The sequence below is a fragment of the Phoxinus phoxinus genome, assembly GCF_949152265.1.
Source record: "Phoxinus phoxinus genome assembly, chromosome: 19".
Lineage (NCBI taxonomy): Eukaryota > Metazoa > Chordata > Actinopteri > Cypriniformes > Leuciscidae > Phoxinus > Phoxinus phoxinus.
Genome location: NC_136894.1, coordinates 23,795,214 through 23,811,397, shown reverse-complemented (window position 1 = coordinate 23,811,397; position 16,184 = coordinate 23,795,214). Strand labels below are relative to the sequence as shown.

General features: G+C 37.5%; 2 protein-coding genes across 5 annotated transcripts; both read right to left on the bottom strand.

The window, feature by feature from the left end:
* Positions 1 to 4,604: 4,604 nt before the first annotated feature.
* Positions 4,605 to 11,732, bottom strand: tekt2 (tektin 2 (testicular)). Of its 2 annotated transcripts, none has more exons than XM_079591323.1 (10): positions 11,199 to 11,732; positions 10,052 to 10,219; positions 9,208 to 9,333; positions 8,026 to 8,231; positions 7,762 to 7,905; positions 7,302 to 7,416; positions 7,049 to 7,156; positions 6,349 to 6,492; positions 5,132 to 5,211; positions 4,605 to 5,041 (listed from the first exon to the last, which is right to left on the bottom strand). In XM_079591323.1, exons 2-10 carry the CDS (start codon positions 10,205 to 10,207, stop codon positions 4,843 to 4,845), a joined length of 1,278 nt encoding a protein of 425 aa, XP_079447449.1. In that variant the 5' UTR covers positions 10,208 to 10,219; positions 11,199 to 11,732; the 3' UTR covers positions 4,605 to 4,842. The 2 variants fall into 2 exon arrangements, with proteins under 2 accessions (XP_079447449.1, XP_079447450.1); XM_079591324.1 differs by having other exon boundaries at positions 4,961 to 5,028.
* Positions 11,733 to 11,853: 121 nt separating this feature from the next.
* Positions 11,854 to 15,805, bottom strand: olah (oleoyl-ACP hydrolase). 3 transcript variants are annotated; one of them, XM_079591325.1, is made up of 7 exons: positions 15,705 to 15,805; positions 15,220 to 15,353; positions 13,208 to 13,346; positions 12,973 to 13,072; positions 12,487 to 12,656; positions 12,300 to 12,382; positions 11,854 to 12,104 (listed from the first exon to the last, which is right to left on the bottom strand). In XM_079591325.1, the coding sequence occupies exons 2-7, from the start codon at positions 15,347 to 15,349 to the stop codon at positions 11,962 to 11,964; spliced, it is 765 nt and encodes a 254-aa protein (XP_079447451.1). In that variant the 5' UTR covers positions 15,350 to 15,353; positions 15,705 to 15,805; the 3' UTR covers positions 11,854 to 11,961. The 3 variants fall into 3 exon arrangements, with proteins under 3 accessions (XP_079447451.1, XP_079447453.1, XP_079447452.1); XM_079591327.1 differs by having other exon boundaries at positions 15,696 to 15,760; XM_079591326.1 differs by having other exon boundaries at positions 15,547 to 15,742.
* Positions 15,806 to 16,184: the final 379 nt, after the last annotated feature.

Here is a 16,184-nt window from a genome sequence, read left to right as displayed (position 1 = left end):
GTCCGATCAATTTCTAGATCTGTTGCTCAATTAACAAGTACCCGATACTCCCTTTTTTACAGGCTCTCCATTGGCCTCCAGTATTCCCTCGTTATTCCATGTGATAATGTTATTCCAAATAAAATGCTGAACACCTTCCAATCTGTGTGGGAAAAAAAATAGATGAAGACAATGAAGAAGTTCGTATTTCCACGGAAGTTTGTATTTATTTGGAAAGCACAAAGCAGGGTGGGGAGAAAAAGGGGGCGTGGGAGGGGAGTAAGATGGGTGGTTAGTGCATCTAAGAGCTTGAATTGGTCTGATATGAGGCAAGGGGATGGGTACTTAATGTAGCAAGATGGCATTTATATGGTCTCATGTTGCCTTATTTGCCCTTGGTGCACACGTCAGATCAGGCCCCTTTAGTGAAATGATTCAGAATAATTGGGTTTTACAGGAAGCCTAACCCATCCAGCCGTGACTCTGTCATATGAGATGAACTGGGCGGTTAAACCATTAAAGCTGTAAACTCACTAGGAGACTGCTTAGGGGTTTATCATTCAGCATTGACTATTGCATACAATGAATTAACTTGACGCTTTTATAGCGGCATTCAAAAAGCCTTTGGATCTGTTTATTATTAAGCATGATCATACTGGCTGTATATCATGCATCTTTATCTATTGTGTGGGTGGGTGTGGGTGTATATATATATATAACTAAATTAAAAACAGTGAATTTAGTATATTCTTAATATTTTTATTCTAAAAAAACCTCACTCCTGCACATCAAATGATGTATTCAAACACACTGAGCATAAGAACTGAATAAAACAGAAAGCTTCAGCAACGATGTACAACCTCAATTTTAGGTTTACAAGAATAGCAATAAACAGAAAAAAACAACATGCATAGTAACACCAAAAGTAGCATTATAGTCTTTATATAATGGCATTTAAAAATGAACTGATCACACGCTTTAACAAAACGTGATCAACCATGATTTGAGCTCTGTAATATTTGCCATGCATTTAAACTCGTAGGGAAATATCGTCCTCCCTGTTATTTCACATAGACTCAAATTGTCCCATTTAGAGACATTAGTGTAGCTATTAACTTCAACGGAATTGATAAACCCTCACCAATGGATTTGCGCAGATTTTCGTGTCACCCATTCTTTTATCTCGTTCATCACTGAGAGTCAAAGTCCAGTCTAAATAGAGCCTTTCATATGACATTAGCTCCTCTTCCCTCACATAAAATAATAATCTGTTGACAGATGGATTGTTGGAAAGGACTGTAAAACCAAAAAGACCATTTAGCAATACAACAAAATGATCCACATGTGGTTTGCGAGCCGAGAAAATAAACCTTATACAAGTAAAACCTGTTAGTGTGTATTTATATTTGAGGTTGCTTCACTCTTAATCATAAAATCAAACGAATGTTTGAAATACTATACTCAAAACTCATTACCACAAAAAAATGAATACAATTGTCTTAAGATTGGACAAGACCTAAGAAGAGGAAATAGAAATTTGTAAAATACTGGAATCAAGCAACAACAACAAAAATGCAATTTAAAAAGGTCATACCACATTTATTTATTTACATTTTTTTAAATGTAATCATTAGGTTATCAAATAATTATTCACTGTATTGATTTACCTTATTCAGTTGTCCCTGTCTAGTTTCCACCCTCTCTCTCACCAATTAAACAAGCCATTTTTGCAGCTCTGGCTGTAGCAAAATTGGTGCTGGTAACTCAACGGTTCTGAGTTTGATGCCCAGGAATGCAAGTACTGAAAAACTGTATCCTTTGAACACACTGTAAACCGCTTTGGATTAAACTGTCTGCCAAACATGTAATATCTACCCTACTTCCTCTTTATCACCTCACCGGGACTGGGCAGAAGTTGCTAATACCAAACTGCTGTCATTGACTTATAAATGTGTATGATCCTGAGTCAATATGTTAATCTGTGTGACGTCAAAAAAAGTTTCAATCAAGCCATTGGACTGATGAGCAAGTTTTGAATTATGATTTTTGACTCTTATTTCAAAGGATAAAGTAAAATGAGATTTCTCATGATATGACTCTTTAAATGTAGACCACATGTGTCAAACTCTGCTCCTGGAGGGCCACTGTCCAGCAGTGTTGCTCCAACCAGCTCTAAAACACCTGTCTGGAAGTTTCTAGTAATCCTGAAGACCTTGATTATCTGGTTCAGGTGTGTTTAATTAGGGTTGGAGTCAAACAGCTGGACAGTGGCCCTTCAAGAAATGAAAGCTTTAGATTAAGTTCTGCCTGGAAGACTCAATCGTTACGTTACTGATTACTTTCTCTTTATCCAATCATGCTCTAAATACTCATAGTATAAAAGATCGAAACTTACACGTGTTTGAGTTTGCAGATGCTAACGCTTCCATTCACCTCCATCCTCCCCAACCCCACCAAGATGTCCCTTCTCCTCCATCCTCCCCAACCCCACCAAGATGTCCCTTCTCCTCCATCCTCCCCAACCCCACCAAGATGTCCCTTCTCCTCCATCCTCCCCAACCCCACCAAGATGTCCCTTCTCCTCCATCCTCCCCAACCCCACCAAGATGTCCCTTCTCCTCCATCCTCCCCAACCCCACCAAGATGTCCCTTCTCCTCCATCCTCCCCAACCCCACCAAGATGTCCCTTCTCCTCCATCCTCCCCAACCCCACCAAGATGTCCCTTCTCCTCCATCCTTCCCAACCCCACCAAGATGTCCCTTCTCCTCCATCCTCCCCACCACCACCAAGATGTCCCTTCTCCTCCATCCTCCCCACCACCACCAAGATGTCTCTTCTCCTCCATCCTCCCCAACCCCACCAAGATGTCCCTTCTCCTCCATCCTCCCCACCACCACCAAGATGTCCCTTCTCCTCCATCCTCCCCACCACCACCAAGATGTCCCTTCTCCTCCATCCTCCCCAACCCCACCAAGATGTCCCTCCTCCTCCATCCTCCCCACCACCACCAAGATGTCCCTTCTCCTCCATCCTCCCCACCACCACCAAGATGTCCCTTCTCCTCCATCCTCCCCACCACCACCAGGATGGTCCCTTCTCCTCCATCCTCCCCAACCCCACCAAGATGTCCCTTCTCCTCCATCCTCCCCACCACCACCAAGATGTCCCTTCTCCTCCATCCTCCCCACCACCACCAAGATGTCCCTTCTCCTCCATCCTCCCCAACCCCACCAAGATGTCCCTTCTTCTCCATCCTCCCCACCACCACCAAGATGTCCCTTCTCCTCCATCCTCCCCACCACCACCAAGATGTCCCTTCTCCTCCATCCTCCCCACCACCACCAAGATGTCCCTTCTCCTCCATCCTCCCCAACCCCCCCAAGATGTCCCTTCTTCTCCATCCTCCCCACCACCACCAAGATGTCCCTTCTCCTCCATCCTCCCCACCACCACCAAGATGTCCCTTCTCCTCCATCCTCCCCAACCCCACCAAGATGTCCCTTCTTCTCCATCCTCCCCACCACCACCAAGATGTCCCTTCTCCTCCATCCTCCCCAACACCACCAAGATGTCCCTTCTCCTCCATCCTCCCCAACACCACCAGGATGGTCCCTTCCTATAACTCCTAGGGGTCGGCTGCGCCTCTGCCTTCGTCTTCATGCAGGATATGCAGATTCCATACCCTTGGAATGCGAGCTACGGACCTCCTACGCCAAAGAACTTTATATCATATTGCGCTTGCTGAGCTGTTAATAAATATATACTGGTTACGGTATTTATTCTTTCTGAGTCTTTCTGGCAGAACTGAGTTTGACACACCTGACTCAGGCTATGTTCACATTGTCGGTCCAAATCTGATAATTTTTGTATATATTGACTGCCCACACAGTCGCAACTGTTCAAATCTGATTTGTGTCCAGTGGCTCTCTTTCGCCTTCCAGAATATCTGCATTGGTTTCTATGGCAATGGTGCAACATGAGTAGGCATACGCCAAAAACAACAACAGCAATGTGGAGGGGTTTGCAATACAGATGTTGTCTTATACACAATATGAAAATGTGTAGCCACCGCGACAGAAAGGCTTTATTCCGTGTCTTAAAAATTCATCATGTCTTAAAAATTCTTAAAAATTGTATCTTAAAAATGAAAAGTTCTCTTAAAAATTCATCATGTCTCTATTGTATTGTAATTTTTTTAGCTCGACCGGCACATAAACACAACCTTGTTTCTGCAGCAACTTACAGAATGTTTCCTATAACAATGTCTGACATGTTTACGTTTTACGTAGCGTGAGAAAGTGACACAAACAATGCGAAATCCGGTTTTCCATGCGCACACGAAAAATAACAGAGTTACAAATAACAAGGTCACATGAGACACAGCCATCTTCTAACCGTATACATACTGGGAACTATATTCTCAGAAGGCGAAGCACTGCTACTTGGGCGGAGTGATTAGCGCAACACTCTGAGCGAGCTCTCTGCTCCTCACCATGGGGCATCTCAGGCGCTGCGAGCTAATCACTCCGCAGAAGTAGCAGCGCTTCGCCTTCTGAGAATATAGTTCCCAGTATGTATACGGTTAGAAGATGGCTGTGTCTCATGTGACCTTGTTATTTGTAAACGCTGTGACTATACAAATCACAACATGTAAATAGGAAAATGTTGGCATTATTTTGTCACTTATTGGGAGCAGTATGCTAGCTAAAGCCATTTACCTCCAGTCTTTGTGCTAAGCTACGCTACCGGTGGGTGCGTCAGACAGAGTTACGGCACGCACGGAGATGAGAAGGGTATGTATGGACTTATCTAACTCTGGGAGCGTGTTCCTTTAAGTATGGGGTAGGAATCAGGACGGCGACTCAAGCGAGGTCTAGCTTGAATCTGCCACTAGAGTTGGTGAGCGGCACCACAGCTGAACGCAGACCCTCAGTCTGGACCCCCAGAGTCAGGTGCTGGCGGGTCTGGCTGCTGCGCTGCTCCAACGACAGGGCATCCTGCTTACGAGACAGATCCTCTATCATTTGAGCTTCATGCTGCTTCAGAGCCTGCAGAGAGTGCCTGGTCATGGACAAGACACAGTATCAAAGATGTTCAGATTCCTTTTGCATTTCCATTATTTATATAAATGAAAGAAGGAATCGGACTCACTGGGCCTGTGCTAGCTTCTGTTTCAGTGCTAGAATGGCGGCTTCCAGTTGCTTGGTTTCATCCACCAAACCAAACTGTACCTGGTAGTAATGGGAAATGAGATAACCAATCAAAAGCAGCAGATTAAGATGGATTGTGTTTGTTTTTCAGTGGTGATATTAATTTACTAGAACAAAGGTCATGCTTCATTGCAGATGACATGAAGTGCAGTCTGATTTACTGCTGTTCGGTAAAATCCGGTCATTTCATTCCATCTTATTTTTACCATAAGAGCAAGCGTGGCCATTTGTAACTTGATTGTGTGAGGCTTTCAGTGTCATCCCAGATATTTTAGCTGTACAAAAACGGCCCGTTATGCTGCTTGATATTGCAAACTGGTATTTCTTATCATATTCATTTCTTATCATATTCATAAACGCACTGGTTTGTAGCGCAGATAAATTTACTGTTTACTGCACCTTGTTATTTATAGTAATTTATCTATTGCAGTTAATAAATCGGAAGTCTCACACATTCAGACAATATTTCCACAGTGCAAAATAAGCTGGATGGGAATCCATGCGATCAGGAATTTCATGGTTTGAGTTGTTCACTGAATTTTCGCAGCCAAAATACAGTCATTTCAATAGGAATCCACACGTTCAGGTATTTTGTGTGAGGGCCAAAGGTTTTGCAATAGATTTGCTGCAACCTCATCCTTCCCTCGCACTTTGTAACAAATCCTTCCCTCGCAGGTCAAAATAATCCGAAGAATTATACTTTTTTTTTTTTTGTCCAGAAAGCTTATTTTATTTCATTTTGATAATATTTTATTTACCTTTAAATTACTAGATTTTATCAATAAATGATAAATAAATAATAATTTAAGCACATTCTTCACATTCCTTCAGCTCTATATTTCTTTGGGTCCTAAAGTCATTTCTCTTCAGTATGCATTCAGATACACATGTAGACATTATAAAATCATTTTTTGGTAAAGTTTTAGCATTTTTAGTTAGAATTTTTTATTTTATTTTTTTATGTGTACTGAAGCATTCCTCGCATTCCATTCATTCCTAAGGGGGTCAAATTGATCTACGAGGGAAAGATTTGTTACTTTTTTAAATTTCAACCACAAAACTCCTCGAATCCAGTCAATTGGGCCACTCAGATGAACACAAAATTTACTGTGACTTCACTTTTATGCAGGTTTCCACTCAACTGGTTGTGCAGTTTACCTCATCTCGGCACAGGTCCATGCCGGGCCTCTTAATCCTGTTCTCCAGACGGGTGTGGACCAGCTTTAGAGGAGCCATCTTGGCATGCATGTCCTCTTCCAGGCCACTAATGTCCTTCTCCAGCTCGGCAATCTCATTCTGAGTCTGAGAGACAGTGGGACCAATTAAAATGCCCTATTTATTCTATTCATCCATTACCACATGGCAATCTGGAATACTTGTTTCTTATTGATCAATCGCATCATTCTGCTATCAGATATTTTGGAATAATTGCCTATATTGTCCCTAACAACCAATTTCCAACACTGCTAGATCATGTCGTGCATATCACTCACATAATCAAATAGTATACACTCAAATCAATGTTCATGTATTGATTTTTTTGCTGGGAAGTCATATAATAATAAGAGTATATTTTGCAGTCAGCTGGCCATTATCGCAAAATAAACTCAGGTTGACGCCTCACTTTATCACCCTGTGGGGTTTATTTGAGAATAATGACCAACTAACCTATATTGCATTACTTAACTTCCCCATTCACATTTCAATTGAGTGTAAAGCACTTTCTTTAACCACTTATTATACCACATACTTTGTACGACAGTTCACATGTGGTTAGTATGCTGTGGCCCAAATGCTCTGTGTTTCATTGCATATTCAAAACCACCAGAAAAATATAAGAATAAGGATGAAGCCTCACAGTTTTCAGCTGCCATTGCATTTCATGATGGGCTTGTTCCTGGTGGTGAGTTCGCTTACGGAGCGCAAACTCCACGGCCATTCGTTGGGCTTCCAGCTCATTCTGCACCTAAGAGAGAAGAGGCATGTATATGTAGTAAATGATGATCATACTAAATAATGTTGTTCAACTACAGGTCAATAAGTTCCTTGTATATTTTAAATCAAGCTTTTAAATACACTAAACGATTGAATCTGTAGTCCAGGTGTTGCACCTGTGCTCTTGTGATGCTGTTATTCTCTCTTATCTGCACAGACGCCTGCATCTCTTCTTTGGCTCGAGTAATATTGTATTGGCTGAACTGCTCCCACTGCTGAGGAGTTGTGGAACTGCAAACAAAGTGGACACAACATATATTATATTATTTATTTTCAAGTTTAAGTATGTTAAAATATAAAAACAGAACAGCTTTTTTTATTTATTTAATGACATCATAATTCAATGATATTATTAGGATTGACGTTTATTTATTTTAAAATGGAGATTTAAAGTCACCATGAAAACAAAATTGCAATATTTTTTATAAATGATGTATGTGCACGTCATTATTTTTTTTAACTTCCTTTTTATGCCGACTTTAAACTACATACTGTAGCTATTTGAGGTCCCTTCTTGTCCTATAATATAGTCTCTGGCCATTATTATTATTATACCAAGACGGCACATTTACTCACCCGGGGGGCACCCTTGTGGGGTTGGGCTTCAGGGAGATCTCAGGTGACCGTATAGTGAGAGACAAGCATGACATGTCCACATCAAGAGCCTCTATTTTATCCTGAAGGTCAATGGTCAGCTGTTGCCGTGCTTCCTGTAGACGACTGAGAAGATCTGCTTATATGATGTATAATAATTGATCTAACTTTCACGGTCATACAAAAAACAAGCAAAGTGGATTGCTATTGAGTGCTTCAAAATAATTCATATCTATCTATACTTACCACAGCTGTTCGAAGGCCTGATCGATGCACTGCTGAAGGCTGCGTTGTGCTCCATCAATCACCTCTACTTCCTTCTTAAGTTCAGCTTCTACAGGGTCACTGACCAGCTCCTTGCCACGACGACCTTCCCTCAGGGTCAAGCACTCCGCAGTGACTTCAAGGGGCAGAACAGTGGCTGCAAGGGCTCGTTCTGTCTCCTCCTTGGACTTAGCAATGAGTTATGGGTTCATGAATACACTTGAGATTTTTTTTTTTGTGTCACATTTTTCTTACATTGCATTATTTATTTATTCTGCATTATATATATTTTTTTTACAATATATTTCTTCACTGTAAAAAAAAAAGTTTATTTAAGTACATTTTACAAGCAAAGACTATTTCAGAGTTTCATGTTTAATTATGTGTTACTTGAAAATGAAAATATTCACCAAAATTGTTCCAGTGTTGTAAAGACATTCAGGTATGTCTGATACTTAAGATTATGCAAGACATTTGTACTAGTAACCACGTAATTCTTGATATCAAAAATTATGATTTTTACTGGTAAGAATTGTATTTCTGTATGTGAAATTGGAATTTCAACTAGTAAGAAATCAATTCTTGATATCAACAATTGAATTTGAATGGCAGCCTAAGGTGACATTTAACTAGGGAAAATACAATTACAGATATGAAGAATTATAGTTTTAGTTTTTCAATTCTTGCAAGAATTCATATTTCTGTGAGTGATGATGTCATTGTGGATATCAAGAATTAACATTTTTACTATACTGTAAAAAGTTATATGATCAATAAGTGGAATAAGTTTGATATGAAAACATGTTTTTACATCGCTTTAACTCATCAAAATCAGTTAAGCTATTTTGTAAAATATTTTACTAATTTTTTCAAGTCAATTTAATGTCATTTAAGTTGAAATTGCTTAAAACAACCAAGGTGATTATACTTTTAAAAAATGTTGGCAACAACCTATTTGTTTTTGTTTTTTTACTACAGTGCAATGGAAATGTAATTCCTGATATCAAAAACTGCCATTGTTACTAGTAGAAATCTAATTCCTGATATCAATATTTTAACTAAATTGTTGATATCAAGAACTCATTTCCTTGGAATGAATAAAAGTCAAAACGGCTTGCCATATTAGATAACTTCAAGAGATGGAAAACAAGACACATTAATCACCAGGGTTAGTGCGTCCATTTCTGCATCCACTTCCTGTGCACAGGCTTTCAGATTCTCCTTCCAGTGTGCGACGTCATTGATTCTGTCACTCAGTCGCCGGCTGCTGTCATACTCTTCCCAGTTCGTCTGATCAAGTGAGAAAAGCAACAAAGAATTGGTTGGTTAGACTTTATTTTAAGGTGTCTTTGTTACAGTGTAATTATGTGTAAGCACTGAGTAATATTAAAGCCCCCCCTGTAGTCTATAAATTTATCCCTTAAAACTCATCTTTGATCACCAAAATGAAAAGCGTTTTTTTCCTAGAAAAAAAAAAATATTTGTGCCTTAAAATAGCTTGAATGTAACTACACCCCTGCCTCATTTAGTATAAGCGAATCTATTGAAAATGGAAATTGGCCCTGCCTCCACTCACTCACACTACTCATTGACGATCACATATTGACGTGATTGGTTACAAGGTAGTTTGTGACGTCAGAAACACCACCGATTTCAAACCGCGTCTTTGGTTCACTGCAGTTTTAAGGAGAAAATAGTCGGCAATGGTGTTGACTAATGAATTTGCACATGGTTTGACTTAAAGCACATTAAGGCATATAAACAACATTAAAAACTTGATTTTCACCACAGGGGGACTTTAATTACCTACATGTACTTTCGGCATAAAAAAGTTTGGTTAGGAATTTGTACTACATGTAGGCCTACTTATAGTAATAACAGTAAATTATGCATAATTACAAGTAACTAACCCTAAACCAAACCCTAACTGTAACTCTATAATAAGTGTAGTTAATTAATAATTTTTTACCTGTCAAACAACTTCCCACCCTGATCTTTAATGCATTACCTTATTGGTCGTCTCATTACGCAGATCTCTTGCTGCCTGCCGTATTTCGTGTGAAATATTGCGCTTGTGCTCAGCAGCATCTGAGATCTGTTTATTGCTAGTTGCCCAGTCAGACACACTGTAACGCAAGCTTGGCTTCGAGCTCAGGGTGGCCATGTTTGCTGGTATCTGGTCCCATAGAAACAAGATGACAAACACAAAAGAAGTTGTTCTGGCAAACAGGCAAATGGTTAACCGTCTGAATCTAAAGGTTCTGTTTCATTCTGATTGTTATTCATGCATGAAATACATTGATAAAATAGTTTACATTATTATAGTTTTTTTTCTCCAATATTTTGTTTTTATCTTCTCCTTGTCTTTACAAATATACACCCACATATTGTTTTCCTATTTAATTGTTTATTTATTATTATAAGTATGTGTATGATAATAAAAATTTAGTGAAACTGATGGTATTTGAGAGTATTTTTAAAATTCTTCATTGTTGTTTTGCTATGTCTTGCTCTTAAAGTTCTGTGATTTTTTTCCAGGCCACAGCAATACATTTACATACACCTAATGCTGGTCACAAGTTTGGAAACATTAATATTTTTTGTTATTGAAAGAAGAAGCTTTTCGAAAGAAGGCTTGCTCATCAAGCCTGCATTTAATCAAACATAAAAGTATAATATCGTGAAATAATATTACAATGTAAAATAATGGTTTTCTATTTTAATATACTTTAAAATATAATTCATTTCTGTGATGCAAAGCTGAATTCATCAGCCAATACCAGTCTTCAGTGTCACATTTGAAAGATTTTAGCTATATAGTAGATAATGATAATGATAGAGCAAGCAATAGCTATAGCATGACATTTCAAGATGTGTCCTGAAGTGACATTATATAACTTCATCTAAAGTCTTTTACTTTGCATGACCTCATAAGTGAGAGACTATTTAATATTTGTACTTTTTAAAGATCGAACTGTACACACAGCAAAAAAGAAAAAGAAAGAAAGAAAAAAAAGGTTAGCCTACGTGGAGACCTTAGATGGAATTCAGCACCTAAAATGAACATTTGACTTTATAGTTAAAATCTTGGGGAAAAAAGTTCATAGGTAGTAACATGTCATTTGTAAGACCCCACAAACATTTATCTGACTTACCGAGACGGATGAAACTTTCAGAAGTGTTGTTTGTCTGCTGTTGTGAGTGCAGGAACACAGTGAGCGGGTCTCCTGGTAACGGCGCGACGCAACCGCAGCTCTTTCAATAATTTAAATAGCGTAGGCCTAACGCTCAACAATTACTCACTCAATGAGACAGTGTCATCATATGACCGAAACATACTCTACGACCACTCGTCTCAGCTATTGCAAGTGACCCTGGATCACAAAACCAGTCACAAGTCGCACGGGTATATTTGTGGCAATAGCCAACCAGCCTACGGGACAAAATTATCGATTTTTATTTTATTTCGTCAATTTCCTACCTTAAGTATATAAAAAAATATTTTGTGAGTGAATGCAGAAACTTCGCGAACATAAAGGGACAACTTTAAAGGCGATTTTCTCATTTCGATTTTTTTGCACCCTCATATTCCAGATTTTCAAGTTGCATCTCGGCCAAACTGCTCTACTATTCATTTATTAAATAAACAGGTTTCAGGTTGATTACTTAATATTTATTTTCACAGGCCTATGGCAGATTTTTATCCTCTAAAATTGCTAGCCTATATCTGTATACATAGGTTTATACAGTATTATAATCATGATATATTGGTCATTTCAGTGTTTAATTAATGGAATGGATTACTTCCCCCCCCCAACAATCACAACACACTGTGTTCCATTAGTGAATATGAATTAAGAGTGCATTTATAGTTATGGCATTGATTTATCATGGTTGCAGTCAGAATAATGAAAGTTTTCATAGATAGTCCATCTCTGCTGTCTCAAGATGTTTTGTGATGTGGTCCAGTATATATTTTTCATTTGCCGCTTCTTTCAAGTAAAAGTGAGATCCAGGAAGCATCTGCACAGTGAAGTCACCACTCGTCATGCTCTTCCAAGCTATAAAGCAAAAGAGACACAATACAAGACTTACACATAAATCTAAAGCTTGTAGAATGATAATAAATTCATGACATGCGATTATTATAACTACGTTGAACAAATAACCAGTTTGGTCCGAGTTGACGGCTTTATAAAACAAAAACCATGCGGTTGCTGTATTGTTTTAGTTTGTAAAAACTGAACCAGACTCGCCTTGTAAGTCATGGGGTGCATCTTCTTTTCCGTCAAAGCATGATACTGGACATGATAGAAAAGGTGTTGATGGTCTGCTGCACCTGCCCAACATATTATATTATAAAGATGTAAGTTCTTATGCCACATATGCTGATGTTTTTTTACACAAAAGACTTTGTTTGTCTGTTTCTTCTCAAAAACCCACCTATAGTTGTCAATTACACCGATGTCTGCTTTCAGCGCAGGCAGGAAGAGTTTGGCGAGCTCAGCATTGGACAGTATCTCTGGTGGTGTGCCTCCGATAGAAGTCACCCATATAAGAAACTCTTGATCTGACAAATCACTTCTTTTTGGCGCCTGCAGTCTTGTCTCAGACTTACAGAAAATGTCATAATATTACATAAAAAATACATTTAGATATATTTATACAAAGTATAAATTTTTTGAATAAAGAAAGAAATGAAAATATCAACAAAAACAAAAAATCAAATAGATGAACCACTCAATGTTATGTAACTGTTATATGAAATCTGTTCATTTTGGGTTTTTGAAAATACTGTGTATTTCACATAATCTGTGGGATGATCATGTTCATGTTTGTTTTAATGTGGCAAATGGTTCTGGCAGTTTTCTCATAATTCCATTCACATTTGACTGACAGATATGACAATACAGAGCAAGTCACACTTACATATGGTGCAGAAGCTCCAGAGAGAAACATGTGAATCGGCTCAAGATTGAAGGCTTTCTTTAAATGCTCGGCAAAGGCAAAGCAGGTCATAGCTCCAAAACTACAGAAAAACAATATATATATATTTGCATTATTATGCTGTCACTGTCCTGTCCCTACACATCAGGATCAGGACATTATATACCTTTTTAAAGTGTGTCACCATTTCCTGTATACTTTAGTAACAGACACATACCTATGTCCGAAGAGTGCAAATGGCTTTTCTTTGAGTTGTGGAAGTATCACACCTATGACCTCATCAATGATTTCCTGCATATTTTGGAAAAATGGTTCTTTGGTTCTCCCTTCTCTTCCTGGCAGTTTAACTGAGTATACTGAAAATATATGAACAATTTAAATAAATTATAGGTTAAAGGGATAGTTCACCCAAAAATTAAAATTTTGTCATCATTTACTCACCCTTATGTTGTTCCAAGCCCGTAAGACTGGCATTCATCTTGAGTTCATCAAATGAAGGTATTTACATTTTCTTTAAGCCTTTAATTTAAGCTTTTATTCACATATAAACATTGCAGCGAACATAAGCAGAAGCTCAACCGAACCTGATGACGTGCGAGAACAAACCTCATTGGTTGTCGCAGAAGCTCAAACGTGCTGCGTAACACGAGAATTAACCTCATTGGTTCTCACACGTCAAGCGAACATGCTTGAGCTTCTGTTTATCACAACTGATGTGTGAGCTGATGAATGTTTATGAAGCATAAATTCAATCTGTTCACCATATAAAGTCATCATGTCACTTCAGACAATTTAGACTAAACCGCTCAATTCATATTGGCAGTTGCGCAGCTATCAATAAAGGGACAGAAATCGCTCAGATTTCATTACAAATATCTTCATTTGTGTTCCGGAGATTAACAATAGTCTTACTATTTGGGTTTGGAACTACATGAGTCATTATTACTGCGAGTAAATGATGACAGAATAACACATTTTGGGTGAGCTAACCATTTACAAATTTTAAATGTATTACAAATGTATTATATATATATATATATATATATATATATATATATATATATATATATAAATAAATATATATATATACACACATGGAAATGCACCGATGCAGTGGTATCAGCTTATAAAAGCAGTTATTCAAATTTTCACTGTATTTAAAAACAGCCAATGATCGGGGCAGATTATATCCTGTTAATCAAAAGAAGTGTCCCTTGTGTTAAATTTAGGGCTGTCAAAGTTTACGTGACAATAGCGCATTAACAGTTAAAAAACATCAACATTAAGGGGTCACCCAAAAATGAAAATTATGTTATTATTTACTCACTCTCATGTTGTTCCAAACCCGTAAGACTCCCATTCGTCTTCAGAACACGCATGACATTATTGAAATCTGAGAAATGCTTGAGCTTCCGTTCACCTTAACTGATGTATGTGTTGATGATTGTTTATATGTGAATATAAAAGCTTAAATTAAATCTGTTCATCATATAAAGTGGTCGTGTCTCTTCAGGAAATTTGGAGTAAACCACTCAATTCATATGGATTCGTTTTACGAACTCTTTATGAGTTTTTTGAAGCATCAAAGTGGTAGTTGTGTAGACTGTCAATGGAGGGACAGAAATCTCTCCGATTTTTTATACAAAAATATCTTCAATTGTCTTACGAAAATGAATCAAATTCTTATGGGTTTGGTACGACATGAGGGTGAGTGACTGAAATAATTTACATTTTTGGGTGAATTAACCCTTTAAAGCAATGTGACCATGTTCAAGCCAGGGTTGCCAGGTCCACTGTTTTTCCATACATCAAACATTATTCGTAACCTGTCTCCCATTTTATAATCGCAAAGAGCTTGTTACTGATAAGAAACAAAGTCTCAGCTTTCAAACTCTGTCCATTTTATCATGAAATTCAAACAACATATTCCATTTTGACGCTCTTAAATGTGTCAAATCTGTAGCTTCCACTTCCTTTCACTTTATGCTTGAGTTACAGCACAAAAGAAGATGAAATAACTCTAAAATGCAGTAAAACTTACCGAAATGTATTATGCCTCATGTAATCGTTTAATCAGTGTTTCGAAAGAAGTCAATACAACAGCTTGTGAACAATGGGCCCTGTATTTTTTTGCATTTACCTCACGAAAGTTATCCAATGTTCAAAGTTCGCTATCGGCGGTGACATTTTTTTTTTATCACTGCGTCTCTATTATATATTCATCTTTACCTTCAATGGAGCTGTTGAGAGCTTTGGCCCAGCGAGCATAGTGGATCGAGCCTCCACCTGCCCAAGGAAAACAGATGAGACGGACAGAAGCATCTGGGCACTTGTTGAAACAGGTTATGATTTTATCCATCCCTCTGAAACATTATGACATGCATTAAGAATATGAAATCTTATGCAAACTGTCAATGAATAAAATACCTATAAGAAATATGTCTATCTACTCAGTGCCTATGGACTGAAGGCAAATACGTAAGATAAACCAAAAAAAAAACATTAAAAAAAAGTTATTGAAGAAGTAATTGACCCGGCTGCATTACACCTGTTTACCTGAAGAGAGTTAAGTACTGATCTCAACACTAGCTGCATTTACATATTTCGATATGTAGCCATTGTTTTGTGCCCAAATTATGTAATCTTTCATATCTGAATGAATGCCTCTTTATTTTATAGATCATAGAACAAAATAATGAATTTACTGTTCTCACGTTTACAGTGCGGAACACGTCCCAGTACAATCTTCTTCACTGGTAATGACATGCATGCTAAGCACACTGCTGCCATCTGTAGACCAAAGTTTTTTTGTGAACTTATACAAAAATATATAATTACTAATGTACAAAACAAAAATACAAGATTACCTCAATGATGAACACTAAATGTGAAAATAAATACGTTTTTTTTATTTTATAAAATACTTTGAAACTTTACATACTTTAAAAGGGACATAAAATCAATGTGTGTGTGTGTGTGTGTGTGTGTGTATGTATGTATATATATATATATATATATATATATATATGTATATATATATATATATATATATATATGTATATATATATATATATATATATATATATATATATATATATATATATATATATATGTATACATATATATATATATATATATATATATATATATATATATATATATATATATATATATATATATATATATATATATGC